The sequence below is a fragment of the Felis catus genome, chromosome E2, assembly GCF_018350175.1.
Source record: "Felis catus isolate Fca126 chromosome E2, F.catus_Fca126_mat1.0, whole genome shotgun sequence".
Classification (NCBI taxonomy): Eukaryota; Metazoa; Chordata; class Mammalia; order Carnivora; family Felidae; genus Felis; species Felis catus.
The window spans coordinates 44,019,475-44,036,927 of NC_058382.1; the positions used below are offsets into that span (position 1 = coordinate 44,019,475).

The window sequence follows — 17,453 nt, forward strand, 5'->3', positions numbered from 1 at the left end:
AGTATTAAGGGGTGCCTGTATTAATAAGTATTAAGGGGTGGCTCAGTCAGTTAAGCGTCTGACTCTTGATTTTGGCTCAGGTGGTGATCCCAGAGTTGTGGGATCAAGCCCCATGTCAGGCTCCATGCTCAGCATTTTTTTTTTCTCCTAAAAAAAAAAGGTATTTAAAAAAAATTTTTTTTTAACGTTTATTTATTTTTGAGACAGAGAGAGACAGAGTATGAACAGGGGAAGGGCAGAGAGAAAGGGAGACACAGAATCTGAAATGGGCTCCAGGCTCTGAGCTGTCAGCACAGACCCCAACACGGGCTCGAACTCACAGACCGTAAGATCATGACCTGAGCCGAAGTCGGACGCTTAACCGACTGAGCCACCCAGGCGCCCCCCCAAAAAATGTATTTAAATGTCAGCTGTTGGGGTGCCTGCCTGGCCTGGTTGGTAGAACATGTAATTCTTGATCTCACGGTTGTGAGTTTGAGCCCCTTGTTGGTTGTAGAGATTACTTAAAAATAAAATCTTAAAATAAAAAGATTTAAATGTCCGCTGTTGGGAGAATTCAGGAGCACAGGGATTCTTGACTGCTGAGAATGGTGTATGCTGTGTTTGTTTGCTAGGGTAACAAAGTAACCCAGGTTGAGGGTCTTAACAAAAAGTAAGGTGTCAGCCAGGTCGGTTTTGTTTCAGGCCTCTCTCCTTAGCTTGTAGTTGGCTGTCTTCTCTGTGTCTTTACATGGTCTTCTCTCTGTATCTGTGGTCATATTCCTTCCTCCTATAAGGACAATAGTCATACTAGCTTAGGGCCCACCCTAATGGCATCGTTTTAAGTTAGTCACCTCTTTAAAGGCCCTGTCTCCAGGGGTGCCTGGGTGGCTCAGTCGGTTAAGCGGCCAACTTCGGCTCAGGTCATGATCTCGCGGTCCGTGAGTTCGAGCCCCGCGTCGGGCTCTGTGCTGACAGCTCAGAGCCTGGAGCCTATTTCAGACTCTGTGTTTCCCTCTCTCTGACCCTCCCCCATTCATGCTCTGTCTCTCTCTGTCTCAAAAATAAATAAAAAAAAAAAAAGTTAAAAAAATAAAAAAATAAAGGCCCTGTCTCCAAATACAGTCACATTTGGAGGTAGTTGGGGTTAGGACTTAAACATATGAGTTGAAGTTGGGGGGAGGAGATGATTCATGTTAAAAGAAAAATGGATCTACAGAAAAATGTAAACAGTAGTTGCTGGTAACCACAGTCATTGGAAAGGTTTATTTGCTTCCAGTCTTTTTAAAAGATTTTTTATTTTTAAGAGGGGCTCAAACACAACCTCCAGATCAAGAGTCACATGCTTGGGGCACCTGGGTGGCTCAGTTGGCTACATGTTGGGCTTTGGCTCAGGTCATGAGCCCGTGGTTCTTGAGTTCCAGCCCCGCATCGGGCTCTGTGCTGACAGCTCAGAGCCTGGAGTCTCTGTGTCTCCCTCTCTCTCTGCCCTTCCCCCACTCACGCTCTGTTTCTTTCTCAAAAATAAAAAAGGAAAAAAAAAAAAAAATCACGTGCTCTACCGAATGAGCCAGCCAGGTGCCCCTCCTTCCAGTATTTTATTTATTTATTATTTTTAAAAATATTAATGTTTATCTTTGAGAGTGAGTGAGTGGGGGAGGGGCAGAGAGAGAGGGAGACAGGATCTGAAGTAGACTCTGCGCTGGCAACACACAGCCTGATGTCTGGCCTGAACTCAGGAACTGTGAGATGGTGACCTGAGCCAAAGTTGGAGGCTTAACTGACTGAGCCACCCAGGTGTCCCCTTCCAAACTTTTTATATGTGCATAGTTGCATATATTATATAGGTCTTTCTACATTCTGCTTACTTTCTGCTTACTTGGTTTCACTTCATAGCATAAGAACTTCCCTAGGTAACTTAAAAACTCGACTATATTGGGGCGCCTGGGTGGCGCAGTCGGTTAAGCGTCCGACTTCAGCCAGGTCACGATCTCGCGGTCCGTGAGTTCGAGCCCCGCGTCGGGCTCTGGGCTGATGGCTCAGAGCCTGGAACCTGTTTCCGATTCTGTGTCTCCCTCTCTCTCTGCCCCTCGCCCGTTCATGCTCTGTCTCTCTCTGTCCCAAAAATAAATAAACATTGAAAAAAAAACAACAAAAAACTCGACTATAAATACCATTTTGCATAGTTGCATAAATAATCCATGGAGTGTAAACACTGGAGTGTAAATCCATGGATTATTTAACTGTTGCTCTATATTAAGGTGATTTAACCTTTGCCACATCTCATTCCTGGGCCTTTTAGCCCTAGAGCAAATTCCTCAGATGTTGAGACTACTGAGCTGTGTTCAGGAGGCAAAGGTCAGGGTCACCCTGAAAGGTGGCCTGAGAGTCTCGAGGTTTCCAGGGCCTCCTGGAACTGACTCAGGCCTAGATCCCACTTTCTTCCCCTACTGGCCAAGCATATCACACACAGGCCACCACCCCTCAGTGGGGACCTTGTCAGTAGGGCAATCTGATTTTTAAACATCTTCTCTCTTTGTCACAGGCACATTCCAGCCTTCCCCGACTGGATCCTGCCTCTCTCTGTGGGGCTCTTGGGTTCTAGGGAGCTTGCCCTGGGCTCTGGGGAGCTGAAGGCACCTCTGTATGCCTTTAAGCCTCCCCTCTTTTCCGTTCCATTCACTGACCCCCTCTCTCCAAAAGATGACCAATGTCTTAACTTTTTTCACCTAGGTTGGTTGTGCCTGTTCTTGAACCTCCTGTCCATGTGATCATACCTGTGTCCTCTCTTACACCTAGCCTCTGTTACTCAGCTGTATGTTTGTAAGGTTCATCCACGATGTTGTCTGTCCTTGTGGTTGATCTCATTGTGTGAATATACTACAGTGTTTCTGTCCATTCTCCCTTGATGGACCTTTGGGTTATTTCCAGTTTTTCACTATTAGAAATAGTGCTGCTGTGAACATTATAACACATGCCTTCCGGTGAATGTGTTTTTGTTGGGTCTCTACTGCAAAGGGGAATTGCTGGGTCTTGGGGAATGTGTATATTTAGCTTTGGTAAATACCACCCAACAGTTCTCCAAAATGACTATTCCGTTTTCTACTCCCACATCAGACTTCTGCTGTTTTTTCTTACTGAGGTAAAATATCCATGACCTAAAATTGGCTGTTTTAACCATTTTAAACAATTCAGTGGCATTAAAACACATTCACACTGTTGTGCAACTGGCATCATAATCCATCTCCAGAACTTTTTCATTACTTCCAGCAGAAACTGCACTCATTGAATGGTAACTCCCCATTTGTCCCTCTCTCCAGCCCCTGGTAACCTCTATTCTATTTTCTATGTCTGTTAACTATTCTAGGTACCTCATATACACAGAATTCTACAGTATTTGTCCTTTTGTGACTGGCTTATTTCACCTGGCTGAATGTTGGCAGGGTTCACCCATATTGTAGCATGTATCAGAATTATATTACTTTTGAAAGCCGAATAACATTCCACTGCATGTATATAACACATTTTGTTTATCTCTTCATATCTTGATGGAGTCTTGGGTGGTGTGCACCTTTCAGCTATTGTGAAAAATGATGCTATGAAAATCAGTGTACAAGTTTCTTCGTGCATTCCTGCTTTCACTTCTTTGGGGTAAACCCCTAGAAGTAGAACTGTGGATCATACGGTAATTCTGTTTACCTTGTGAGGAACCACCAAACTTTTTCACACCATTTTGCATTCCCAATACAGGAGGGTTCCATTTTCTTCCCACCTTGGCAGGACTTTGTTTTTCTTTAAAAAAAAAAAAAAAAAAAAAAGTTTTCCCAGGGCATCCAGCTTCAGCTTATGTCATGATCTCACCGTTGGTGGGTTCGAGCCCCATGTCAGGCTCTGTGCGACAGAGCCTTCTGTACCCCTCTTTTCCTCTCCCCTCGCTTGCACTCTCTCTCAAAAATAAAACATTAAAAAAATTGTTTTTAATAAAATAAAATAGTTTTCCTAGCAGGTGTGAAGTGGTACCACAATTGATTCTGATTTGCATTTCCCTAATGACTAATGATACTGAGCATCTTTTCATATGCTTATTGGTTATTTGTATATCTTTAGGTCAATGTCTTTTCAGGTCCTTTGCTTTTTTCTTTTTCTTTCTTTTATTTATTTACTTAGTTATTTTTTAATTTACCTCCAATTTAGTTAGCATGTAGTGCTGTAATGATTTCAGGAGTAGATTCCAGTGATTCATTCCCTATGTATAACACCTAGTCAGTGCTCACCCCAACTAGTGTTTCCCCTAATGCTCTTTACCCATTTAGCCCATCCCCCCCACCCACAATCCCTCCAGCAACTCTCAGTTTGTTCTCTGTACTTAAGAGTCTCTTATGTTTTGTCCCCCTTTTTTCTTCTTTTTAAAAATTTTTTTTTAAGTTTATTCATTTTTGAGACAGAGACACACAGCATGAGCAGGGGAGGAGCAGAGAGAGAGAGAGAGAGAGAGAGAGGGAGACACAGAATCTGAAGTAGGCTCCAGGCTCTGAGCTGTCAGCACAGAGCCAGATGCCGGGCTCAAACTCAGGAACTGTGAGATCATGACCTGAGCCAACATGGGATGCTTAACCGACGGAGCCACCCAGGCGTCCCCGTTTGTTTTGTTTTTGTTTTTTTTGTTTCTCTTTAATTAGAATGTTTGTTGATGTTGAGTTTTAGGAGTTTTTATATTCCAGATACTTATAATTCAGAATTCTACTTTTTTATATTATACTCATATACTGTTTGAATTCTTTGGCATGTTCACATTAGTTTTGTAGTTTACTCATCTATTACCCTTTCTTATTTTATGGAAGGAGTTTTTAAAAGATTTTATTTAAGTAATCATTACCCCAAATGTGGGGCTTGAACCCATGACCCCAACATCAAGAGTCACATGCTCTACTGACTGAGCCAGCCAGGCACCCCAGATTTTAAGATTTTATTTTATTTATTATTATTATTATTTTTTATATATGAAATTTATTGACAAATTGGTTTCCATACCACACCCAGTGCTCATCCCAAAAGGTGCCCTCCTCAATACCCATCACCCACCCTCTCCTCCCTCCCACCCCCCATCAACCCTCAGTTCTCAGTTTTTAACAGTCTCTTATGCTTTGGCTCTCTCGCACTCTAACCTCTTTTTTTTTTTTTCCTTCCCCTCCCCCTTGGGTTCCTGTTAAGTTTCTCAGGATCCACATAAGAGTGAAACCATATGGTATCTGTCTTTCTCTGTATGGCTTATTTCACTTAGCATCACACTCTCCAGTTCCATCCACGTTGCTACAAAAGGCCATATTTCATTTTTTCTCATTGCCACGTAATATTCCATTGTGTATATAAACCACAATTTCTTTATCCATTCATCAGTTGATGGACATTTAGGCTCTTTCCATAATTTGGCTATTGTTGAGAGTGCTGCTATGAACATTGGGGTCCAAGTGGCCCTATGCATCAGTACTCCTGTATCCCTTGGATAAATTCCTAGCAGTGCTATTGCTGGGTCATAGGGTAGGTCTATTTTTAATTTTCTGAGGAACCTCCACACTGCTTTCCAGAGCGGCTGCACCAATTTGCATTCCTACCAACAGTGCAAGAGGGTTCCCGTTTCTCCACATCCTCTCCAGCATCTATAGTCTCCTGATTTGTTCATTTTGGCCACTCTGACTGGCGTGAGGTGATACCTGAGTGTGGTTTTGATTTGTATTTCCCTGATAAGGAGCGACGCTGAACATCTTTTCATGTGCCTGTTGGAAGATTTTATTTTTAAGTAATCTCTACAGCCAATGTGGGGCTCGAACTCACAACACTGAGATGAAGTGTCTCATGTTCTACAGACTAAGCCAACTAAGCACCCCAAGGAAGAGAGATAGAGAACGAGCAGAGGAGGGCCAGAGAGAAGGGGACAGAGGATCTGAAGGCAGGCTCTGAGCTGTCAGCATAGAGCCCGACGCAGGGCTCAAACTCAGGAACCATGAGATCATGACCTGAGCCAAAGTCGGAGGCTTAACTGACTGAGCCGCCCAGGCAACCCAAGGAAGGATTTTTTTTTTAAACCGTTATCATAGGTGTACTTGGGTGGCTCAGTGGGTTAAACGACTGACTGTTGGTTTTGGCTCAGGTCTTGATCTCAGTTTGTGAGTTCGAGCCCCACATTGAGCTCCATGCTTACAACACAGAGCCTGCTTAGGATTCATATTCTCCCTCCCTCCCTCCCTCCCTCCCTCCCTCCCTCCCTCCCTCCCTCAGCCTCTCCCTCCTTTCCTCCTTCCCTCCCTCCCCCCCCCACCATGCTCTCTCTCTCTCTCTCTCAAAATAAATAATTTAAAAAATGAGGGAGGGAATGGTGGAGGCGGGGGTGGGGGGACAACAATCTTCATAATCTGAGACTAAAGGACAATTTTTCGAAAAAGGACATTTGGAAGCCTCACGCTGACATCTCTGTGGCACAGCACTGTCCCTGTGGTCCTCGTTGTGCTGCAGCCTAGGAAAACGATGCAGACTGGTGTCTCGGCCAGAGCAGGTGCTGATGGGCCCATGTGTTCCCTCAGCAGGTACCCTCTTCTCCTGCTTTGGCTTCAAGGAAGGGTGGTTAAGAACATTGGTTGTAAGTACTCTCTAGCCGATGGTTTGGAGTCAGGCTGATAGGGCTTCTGAACCTCCGTTTTCTTACCTTTGAAAAGGAGATAATACCTACCTTAGCTAAGGTAGTTTAGGATGAAATGGGCCCAGTCTCTGGCTTAGTGAGTGGTAGTTATCACCTCAGAGTGCTTATTTAAAAGGTGGCTAAGCAGGGGGGTTCAGAGGGAACATGACAAACTGAAACAGCTGGAGATTGTCCAGAATGATCTGTGTGAGGAGCAGTGTAGCAGGATGCATATTGGATATAAGTGGACTCATGGTCTTCTGAAATGCTGAAAATCTCCTGCCTTCAACCATGACCTCGGGTCAACCCTTTGTCTCATGAGGCCATCTGGGGCTGATGTTGTTGAATGTATATGATCTTGATTCTTTGGTCTCATGAACAAAGAAAGCAGCTTGGCTCACAAACCACCATGTAGTCCTCCCTCTTGAGGCCAAAGTTGGAAGCCCCATCTGAAACTTGTATTTGATTATAATGGAGACCAAAGCCAGGTCTCCTGCAGTGGCTTGAAATCATCTTTGATCCAGTCAGGAGGCTGTCGTCAGGTGTTGCTTCCACTAGGGATGCTTCCAGAAGCCTTCTTCTTCCTAATACTCTGTTTCTGTCTTACCCACAGTGATTTTCGTGGACTGCCCTGGGCAAGAGTCAGCCCTGCTTAGCACTGATGGTGACTTTGCTGTGCTGAATGGTAGAACAGTCCAGGTAAGACACCATGTGCACCTGCCAGGAGGAAGGAAGATGTTCTCTGTGCATGCCCAGCTTGCTGCTGGCCAGGAGTTCGAGGTTGCTGGGTTATGAACCATGTTACCCCTTCAGAAGAGGCAGTGTTAGCCCTCAGTTTGCCCACACCTATGGGCGTGGCTACTGATCTAAGCAGGGTAATGACTGCACCCTTCCACTAGGGGCGCCAGAGAGTCAGGCCAGTGGGGCAAAGAACTGCCTTGTGAACAATGGCCCAGTACCTTTTGCCCCTTTCCCATCACCCTTTCCTTCTTTCCCATATCATCTTGCTAAACCCCAAGGGAAGGTGATTCAAGACCCCATGAACATCCCATGAGCCTCTGGGAAGACAGACCTGAGGCACTCAGCCTCATTTCTTTCTTTTAATTTTTTGAATTGCTAATATATCCATGTGGCTCAACAATTTTAAAATATTAAAAAGTTACACAGTGAATAACCTCCTTTTGTTTCTCTGCATTTACCTAATGCCCTTTCCAAGAGAATACACAGATAACCACTGTTACCAGTTATTTTTCCTTTTGAAGTTTATTTATATGTTCTATATGTATATTAAACATATGTTATGTATTTTATATATTTACAGATCTAAAAATACTTTTTTCTCCTCTCTTTTATGCAAAAAGATATATTATTTACATGTATGCACTTTCTTTCTGCATCTAAAAATAGGTTTTGTTTATATATAAGCCACTATGGATATGCGGCTTTATTTTGCTACACTTTTACACAAAAGCTGGTACATACTAATTATGTAAGTTATTAAATAAAATACTAAACTATATATTCTAGTGTATTTAATTGGTTCTCTGTAAATAAACACTTAGGATTCTTTTCAATTTGTCTTGTGCAATAAACCTATTTAGGTCTCCCTCCTCACCCTTAACTTCCGTAAGTGAGAGCATGTCGAGTATCTTCCAGCTGTTTGCGTGGGTTAAGGGGTCTTCTCTCCTTGCAGGAGAGGAAACCATTGAAGATCTCCCGATCCAACCGTATCTTACGAAGACGCAAGAGAGAATGGGTGGTTCCACCGATATCCGTCTCTGAGAATGGCAAGGGTCCCTTCCCCCAGAAGCTCAATCAGGTATGACTGTGCTTTCTCCCAGGGAGTCACTGGTGGGTACAGGGACCCTCATCCAAAGGCCTTACTATAAGGTTTCTTGCTCCTGAAAGCTTCTGTATTGGGAACAATTTCTGATAAGGCTTTACCCCTCCTCACTTTTGTTGGCAGCCGTGAGAGATTTGTCACTTTGTCAGCTGCTATTTTCTTGTGCTTCCAGCTCAAATCTAATAAGGACAGAGGCACCAAGATTTTCTACAGCATCACAGGCCCTGGAGCAGACAGCCCCCCTGAGGGTGTCTTCACCATAGAGAAGGAAACAGGCTGGTTGTTGTTGAATAAGCCGCTGGACCGGGAGAAGATTGCGAAGTATGAGGTAGGTAATCTGGAGCATCCAACAAAAGCAGGGCCCCGTTGCCAGGTGGGAGGGTGGGGTCAGGCTGACCCTGGACCTGTGCACCCACAGCTCTTTGGCCACGCTGTATCAGAGAACGGTGCCTCAGTGGAAGACCCCATGAACATCTCCATCATTGTAACTGACCAGAACGACCACAAGCCCAAGTTCACCCAGGATGTTTTCAGAGGCAGCGTCTTGGAAGGGGTACTACCCGGTAAGAGAACTGGGAGGGGACAGCTAGAGAGGTCTGCTAGGCCCAGACATAGCCTTGGGTCAACTTCTAGAGGTCAGCCAAGACTGTTAAAGGCTGGAACAACCCTCTATACTTGATTTCCTTGGCTGTATATCAGATCACCTGGGATAATCTTAAAAAATCAGATTTCTGGGGTGCTTGGGTGGCTCAGTAGGGTGGGCATCCCACTCTAAATTTCAGCTTAGGTCATGATGCCAGGGTTGTGGGATTCAGCCCTGCATCCAGCTGAGCATGGAGCCTGCTTAAGATTCTTTCTTTCTCCCTCTCTCTCTCCTTCTCCCTCTCTTTCTTTCCTCCAACACTCTCCCCCACTTGCACACACATTCTCTAAAAAAATAAATTAAAAATTTTAAAGTAAAGCCAAAATCTTTAAAAATTCATATTCCCCCTACTCTATCCCAAGATCCCTGAATAAGGATGATCTTAAATACACAGCTTTGCAATCTGTATATTTAAAAGTTTCCCAGAAGCTTCAGGTTTGGGAACCACTAGCTTTAGAGCTACAAAGATCTAGATTTGAATCTTGATTTGCCTCTTTACATGTGACCTTTTTTTCTGTGACCCTGGGCAAGTTCATGATCTCTGAGCCTCAATCTTCACATCTGAAAATGGGAATTATATTACTCATTAATTGTGAAGATTGGATATAACACATAATGACCTCAAAAACCGATGCTGGTGGGGAGGGGTTCTCCTCTTCCTTCCTCTCTGAGTTGTGGAAGATTTGAGAAGTATGAATTGGTTAGGCTGCCAATACAGAAATCCCCCAAAGAAGAACAGGACCTTAAATGAGATGAAACCTTATTTTCTCCTTATATTCAGGAAATCTAGAGGTGGACAATCAAGACTACAATGGTGCTTTGCAGTGTTGGAGACCTAGGCTCCTTCTCTCTCATTGCTTTGCTATTGGGGCTTTATTTCCAAGATTACTTTGTGGTTGCTCCTGGAGTTCCAACCATTACACCTGGAAGAAGGGAAGCGATGGGAAGAATAAGCCCCACACTCAGAAAAACACTTCTCCCAAAGTCGTATATCCCATCTGTCAGAATTTAGTCTCAAGGCCACAGCTAGCTACAAGAGGGATGGGAAATAATCTTTGTTCCAGGCAGACCTTGTGCTCAGCTTAAAATGATTATGAGCATTTTGTTTCTAAGAAAGAAGCAGAGAAAGGAAAAAGGACACCACCTAGCAATCGGCCACAAAGTAGAGGATGGGTCCAAGGTGGAGCCTCTCATAGTTCCAGAAGTAGGCAATGCTGTAATCGGAGCTGGGAGAGAAGGGTGCTCACTCATTCCTTCTCCCCTTCAGGCACTTCTGTGATGCAGGTGACAGCCACAGATGAGGACGATGCCATCAACACCTACAATGGGGTGGTTGCTTACTCTATCCATAGCCAAGAGCCAAAGGACCCACATGACCTCATGTTCACCGTCCACCGGAGCACGGGTACCATCAGCGTCATCTCCAGTGGCCTGGACCGGGAGGTGAGTGGCCCTTAGGGAGAGTGCCGCCTACTCAGGCTTTCTCAGGCTGGGGCCTGACATTCAAGAGCAGAAGCCAAGCCTCCAAAGCCCAAGGTGGAGCAGTGAGAATCCAAGTCAGCTGGGAATGGCTGCTGCTGTGTTCCCATGTTGATGTCCCACAGCTCTCTTGGGCCAATGGCATGCTGCCAAATGATCTCGTTAAGGCTGAGGAGGCAGCTGTAAAATGCAAGCGTTTGATATTTTCTGTAGGTTTTCTCATTTCCTCTCGGAATGGCTCACTTAGCATGCACGTTGCCCAGATTTGTCCCTTGCGTGCTACAAAGTAGAATTAGCTCCATGGATATTGGAGTTGCCTACTGTTTCCTAATTAATACCTTTACCCGAATCCCCACTCAAAGCTCCCATTCTGTATCAGCCCGGGGTCAGGGGGCAATCCCCAGGCTCCACCCCACAGTTGGCCCAGGAGAACGATTTAGTTCTGTGTTTCCCCTCCCCCTCCACCCTTTGCCTCTGTTCTTTTCTGCCATGGGTGAGTAGTGGGGCAGGGATTCAAGAGAGCACTGTGAGAAGGGGAAACATTCCCCTTCCCTCCACGTATATCCAGAGCTGTGCCTCTTTGAGCCCAGGCTGAGGTACCTCTTGGCCTGAACTTGCCTTTCCTCCCCAGAGAGTCCCTGAGTACACACTGACCATCCAGGCTACAGACATGGATGGGGATGGTTCTACCACCACAGCAGTGGCCATAGTGGAAATCCTCGATGCCAATGACAATGCTCCTGTGTTTGATCCTCAGAAGGTAAATTTGATTTCAGTCCTTCTTTCCTCATCAGATGATGAAGGACTGAGTTTTCTTTCTTTTCTAAGTTTGTTTATTTTGGGAGAAAGTGAGCACACGCACAAGCAGGGGAGGGTCAGAGAGAGAATCCCTAGCAGGTTCTGCACTGTCAGTGCAGAGCCCCATGCAGGGCTCAAACTCATGAACTGTGAGATCATGACTTGAGCCGAAATCAAGAGTCGGCCACTTAACTGACTGAGCCACCCAGATGCCCCTGAGGTTTTTCTTTCTCATGAAACTCTGGAAACAGCCCACATGGCTTCCAGTCCTGTGCCACCGCTTACTAGATGTGAGACCGGAGGCAAACTACCTAACCTCTTTGTGCCCCATTTCCTAATCTGTGAAATGGAGGTATTAGTAATACCTGCTGCATTGTTCTGAGTTTTAAATGAAATAATCTATGTACAGTTCATAACAAAATCCCTGGTACATAAGTGCTTAATATGAAAATCCTTGTTGAGGGGCCCCTGGCCGGCTCAGTCAGGGGCAGCTTGTGACTCTTGATCATGGTGTCGTGACTGTTAGCCCCACACTAGAGGTAGAGGTTACTTTACAGAGAAAGAAAGAGGGAGAGACAGAGAGAATGGAAGAAGGAAGGAGGATAGAAAGGAACAAAATCCGTGTTGTTATGAAAACTTATAATTTGCCTCACACCTATACCTGTCCACCTTCACCCAGTGAGTACTTTGTACACCTGCAGCGACGGAGAATTCAGTGCCAATCAAGATGACACCCACCCCCCCCTTCCATCCTTAGATAATTCTGGCTACTGAACATTATTTAGGCTTGATTAGAAATGTGTTCTGAGCAACCAAGTTCCCAACTTTTGCCACTTCAGAGCTTCCAAAAAAGTTCCTGCTCAGTGCCGTAAAGCAGTCAGGCAGCTAGTCCCTCTTGCCACCTTCTCCATACCTTTCTGATCTCAGCTAGATAGGTGGCTAGGCATGGCAGGGTTTAGGGCACCCAGACCAGTGTGATTACTGGAGTAGTAGGCCCTGGATGTACGAATAGTAGGCTCACCATCCCTGTGGTCTGTCCCAGAAGCTGGAAGGCTGACTCTCAGGACATTCCGCATCTGTGTGTGCCCTGAAACCCTGGGGTGTGGTATTGGGTGATCCCAGAAAGAGTGAGCGGCATGGAATGGAGCTCCCATGGAGTCACATGGAGGATCCATAGCTGGTGAAGCGTGGAACGGTCTCAGGGTGTTCAGTCTCTGCTCTGACTGTGCTCTGCTTCCCACACCAACAGTACGAGGCCCAAGTGCCTGAGAACCTGGTGGGGTACGAGGTGCAGAGGCTGACAGTGACTGATCTGGATGCCCCCAACTCACCCGCATGGCACGCCACCTACCGCATCTTGGAAGGTGACGATGGGGACCATTTTACCATCACCACCCACCCCGAGAGCAACCAGGGCATTCTGACAACCAGGAAGGTGAGTCATTTTGGGCTTTAGACAAGTCCACACCTGGGACAGTCAGGTCTGCGGCCTCCGGGAAAAGGAGGTACCATCTGCCTTGGGACACCTACTTTGAACCATTCAACTGGGGAGTGCAGCAAGCTGGTGGCTTTTGACCCTTTCCCATCCCTCTTGTGTCAGTGTATTGCTTTGTTCAAACTAAATCTTAACCAGGGACTCCTTTCAAAAAAACAGGTGGGAGTCGCTGATTTGATTAAGGCAGATGAGTAGAGCTCCTCCTCCCAGATCCTGGTGTCCAGTGGCTGTCCCCAGTCAGCCTTCTTAAACAGAGAGGCTCTGTTTTATTGGAATGCTTGCAAATTTTGCATTTAATCCATAACACATGTCTAGGTTTTTGCGTAGCAAAATGTTTTATGTTACTTAGTAGTTAGAGATACGGTTGTCTCTCAAAAAGTCTTTGAATAAAATTGATGCTTTTAGAATGGCCTAGTTTGAGAAGCAGAGTTTTATATATAATACTTTAAAAACTATCCCCTTCTTTCAACAAAAACTTTGTAATGCCCTTTTTACATTGTCAAATGAATTTCATTTATAATTAAACTTACCTAACTTACATAATTTCTAGAAAAAGAGATTGCCCTAACTGTGAAATAAAGAAGAATTTTACAGGAAAATTTACTGATAATAAGATATTTCTGTACGCAAGCTTCTGAGAACATACTAGAAAACACAATGAAGCTGGTCAGTTAGTTGCCTCTCTTTGGAGACTCATCCAACTGTAGCGGATGCTGCGTGTCACTCTGTCGGCTCATACACCCCACAAGTCATACTGGTATCTTTACAGGACAGCAAATAAACAGCTTTTGGGAAGGGCCTGAACAAATCAAATTACAGGCTCCCCTCAGAAGCTTGCATTCCTAGAAAAGTCATATATATTAAAACTGCACCAGAAACACATAAAACGTGTTCTAGACTGGAATTATCAACAGATTTTCCACACCCACAAGTACATGAATGTTCAGGGGGATATTGGCAAGTCACACGGCCTGTGGAACAGTTCTTGGTCTCCCTGCCCCAGCCTATAAATGCCAGCGGCATCCCCAGTCATTAGGATCACCAGAAAGGCCTCCACGAGTTTCTCCACCACCCTGTTGGGAACCAACTTTAGGGCTTTCTGGTTTAGGGGTGGTCTGAGAGGCCCCACTGGCTGTCCACTCAAAGTGCAGGAGACTATATGGAAAGGGCAACGTTGCTGTTCCTGGAAACCTTGAGCCCCTCACTGTGGGCCCTTTCCTTCTGACCTCAAAGCATTGCATGGGGTCTCCTCACAAATTGGTGGCTCAGGTTCTCCTCCCTTTTCTCTCTCAGGGCTTGGACTTCGAGGCCAAAAACCAACACACCCTGTACGTTGAAGTGACCAATGAGGCTCCCTTTGTGGTGAAGCTCCCAACCTCCACGGCCACCATAGTAGTCCGTGTGGAGGATGTGAATGAGGCACCTGTGTTTGTCCCACCCTCCAAAGTCATCGAGGTCCAGGAGGGCATCTCTGTCGGGGAGTCTGTCTGCACCTACACTGCGCAGGACCCTGACGAGGGAAATCAGAAGATCAGGTACACAGGAGCTGGGCTCAGATGCATCCAAAAGCATTAGTAGTATTGGACGGGTTATTTATTATGGCCAGCGTTTGCTCCCATTACCAGAAAGATTGCTAAATATTTTGAACGTCATCCCCGCACGGGACCTTCCCTTCCTACCCTCCCCAACACTGAAGACTCTGAACAGAGGTCTAGGGGGCAGGTATTCCCACTCTCTCTCATGTGTCCCTGCTGGGCCCTCTTTCTGCCGCTCTCGCTTCCATTTGGGGTGAGATGCATTCTTCATGTGATCTTGCCTAGGAGCCCCGAGACCCATAACAGCATCTGCCAGTTGAATGAGTAGGCTTTGGAGGACAACCAGAATTCTAAGTATTCTGGAAATGACTCTTTTCAACTTTTCCACTCCAGCTACCACATCCTCAGAGACCCAGCAGGGTGGCTAGCAATGGACCCAGACAGTGGACAGGTCACTGCCACGGGGGTTTTAGACCGTGAGGATGAACGGTTTGTGAAGAACAATGTCTATGAAGTCATGGTCTTGGCCACAGATGATGGTGAGAGCTTCCTCCCAATCCCTCCACTTGGGTACCTTTGGAGCCCATGACACAGCACATCCCCTCCACAGAGTATGGTGTCAGGGAAAGATGTCAGCAAACCAATCTGGAGGGTCAAAGGGGACTTTAGAGGAGTCTTTCAAAGACCAGGATTGGCTGTGGTTTCCCTAAGACCCAAGTGTTAGGAGAATGACTTCTTTTAGCCTAAGTGTGTGGTTCACTGAGCCCAGAATTGGCCTTGTGATTGATGGAAAGGGGCTGCCTGGAAAGTGCCATGATTGATTAGTGATGTCATACCATGACAGGATTGGGAGTTAGGATGTGACTTGACATTGCTGCTTGACACAGTGAAGCAAGGTCTGGAGGCAGATGAAAGGTTCCCGCAGGACTGTGAAGGGAAGCATCCCTAAAGCTCATTAGCAAACACAGCATCAGCCCTGAGATGGCCAGTAGGTTTCCTTTTGTGATAGATTGGTAGTGGCCATATGGATGAAGTGGCTGTAAGGGTGCTAGGATCACTTAGTAATGTCTGCTATGGGAAAGATGGCATGACCGCCATGGATTTACCATCACTGGTTTGATCTATGATGAGACCAGGGCAGGGCGTGGAAGGTCTCGAAAAGTTACAGCTGGGCAGTTAAAAGGAACCTCCCTGGGGCTGATTGGATAGGTCATAGGAGAGCTTAACACTCATTCATCACCCCAACCAACGGCAGATACTAAAAGGGATCCTATGTGTAATTATGAACAGGGAGCCCTCCCACCACTGGCACTGGGACCCTCCTGCTAACACTTATGGACATCAACGACCATGGCCCGGTCCCCGAACCCCGACAGATCACTATCTGCAACCAAAGCCCTGTGCCCCAAGTGCTGAACATCACGGACAAGGACCTGTCCCCCCACACCTCCCCTTTCCAGGCCCAGCTCACACATGACTCGGATATCTACTGGACAGCAGAGGTCAATGAGAAAGGTAATTGAGTGGTGGTGGGTAGTAGGTGGGTGTCTGCCCCATACCGGGACCCTGTACACATTCCAGCATCTTGTGGGTCACTGAGTTAAGAACGTCAACCAATGGGTGCCTGGGTGGCTCAGTTGGTTAAGCATCTGACTTTTTTTTTAAGTTTATTTATTTATTTTGAGAGAGAGAGAGCGAGCGAGAGTGTGAGCATGCACCAGAGGGGGAGGAGCAAAAAGAGAGAGAGAAGGAGAATCCACCCAGGTACCCCTAAGCATCCAACTCTTGATCTCAGAATCATGAGTTCAAGCCCCACATAGGGCTCCATGCTGGGCATAAGCCTACTTTTAAAAAAAGGAAAAAAAAGACAAAAAATGTTGGAGAGACACCATTCAACACTTTCGCTACTTATTAACTTTGTGTTAGCCTGTGGAAATCCACAGCAGCCCTTTAAGACTGTTCTTGTCCAACCACCTTCCCGTACAGATGGAAAAACTGAGGCCGGGAGAGAGAGGGTGTGGCTATCTCAGTATCACATAATAAAAGAGCTAGGATTCCTGCAGTGATAATAGCTAACATGTCGTGAGCATACTTAGTATGTGCTAGTATATCACTGGTATATACTATATATGGTATATACTATACCACTTCAGATGCTTCATAGATTAGGTGACTTAATCCTCACAACAACCCTGGGTGAAGAAGGTACTATTAACACACATAAATGTGTATGCACCCATTTTACACGACGAAACCAAGGCTTACAGGAGGTTAAATAGCTTGCCAAAGGCTTTATGGCTAGAAAATGATGGCCACCAGAATTTGGATCCAGACAGTCTGATTTATCATTAGGTCTCCGCTTCCTGCCATTTATTGAATGCATATTGAACAATATGCAAAATGCTTTTTCTTTCCTTCTGTAATATTTCTACCACCTTCTGTGGTCAGTATTTTTATACCTATTTAAAGATGAGAATGAGGCTCAGAGAGGTTAAGTAGTATGCCCAAGGGCACAGAGTGGGTAAGTATGGAGCAGAAATTGAAGCCACAGTCCCTTTCCCCAACACCCCGCTCCAATCCATCTCCCTGTGCTTTCTCTTTCCATCCACCCAGAGGTTCTCAGTCTGTCATGGTATTTTAGTTGTCACAACACTGAAAAGGGGTCTAACTTGGTATCAAGTGGGTGAGGACCCGGGGTGTGTGAGAAAGGTGGATCCAGCCTCAAGTGCCAGGAAGGCCCCTGGAGAGACACTGTTCACTTTGGTTTAAAATGTGTCCCCTTTCCTCTTGGGGCTAAGGTCCCCTAGGAAGGAAATGGGGAACCAGTATATATAGGTTCTGCCCCTATAAATAGGATATTTATCTATATATCCTACTTGGATATGTCCAGTGTCTATTACTGCTGCTGAGCCTAGCCCTGAAAGGACTCAGGAGACCTCTTTCAGATACCCACATGATCTCAATTTTATGATTCCTGTGATTCGGGTATGTATGACCAGCACCTTTCC

General features: G+C 45.7%; 1 protein-coding gene across 3 annotated transcripts in view; it reads left to right on the forward strand.

Annotated features, from left to right (window-relative positions):
- The window catches only part of CDH3 (cadherin 3), a 61,031-nt gene that overhangs the window by 34,966 nt on the left and 8,612 nt on the right, over positions 1-17,453 (forward strand). For all 3 annotated transcript variants that reach the window (XM_019819961.3, XM_006941669.4, XM_019819960.3), the window contains 10 exons: positions 7,266-7,351; positions 8,346-8,471; positions 8,668-8,823; positions 8,914-9,058; positions 10,406-10,581; positions 11,249-11,377; positions 12,665-12,850; positions 14,204-14,445; positions 14,839-14,984; positions 15,736-15,960. In XM_019819961.3, the coding sequence (XP_019675520.2) occupies positions 7,266-7,351; positions 8,346-8,471; positions 8,668-8,823; positions 8,914-9,058; positions 10,406-10,581; positions 11,249-11,377; positions 12,665-12,850; positions 14,204-14,445; positions 14,839-14,984; positions 15,736-15,960 (1,617 nt within the window). The remainder of the gene's footprint in view (positions 1-7,265; positions 7,352-8,345; positions 8,472-8,667; positions 8,824-8,913; positions 9,059-10,405; positions 10,582-11,248; positions 11,378-12,664; positions 12,851-14,203; positions 14,446-14,838; positions 14,985-15,735; positions 15,961-17,453) is intronic.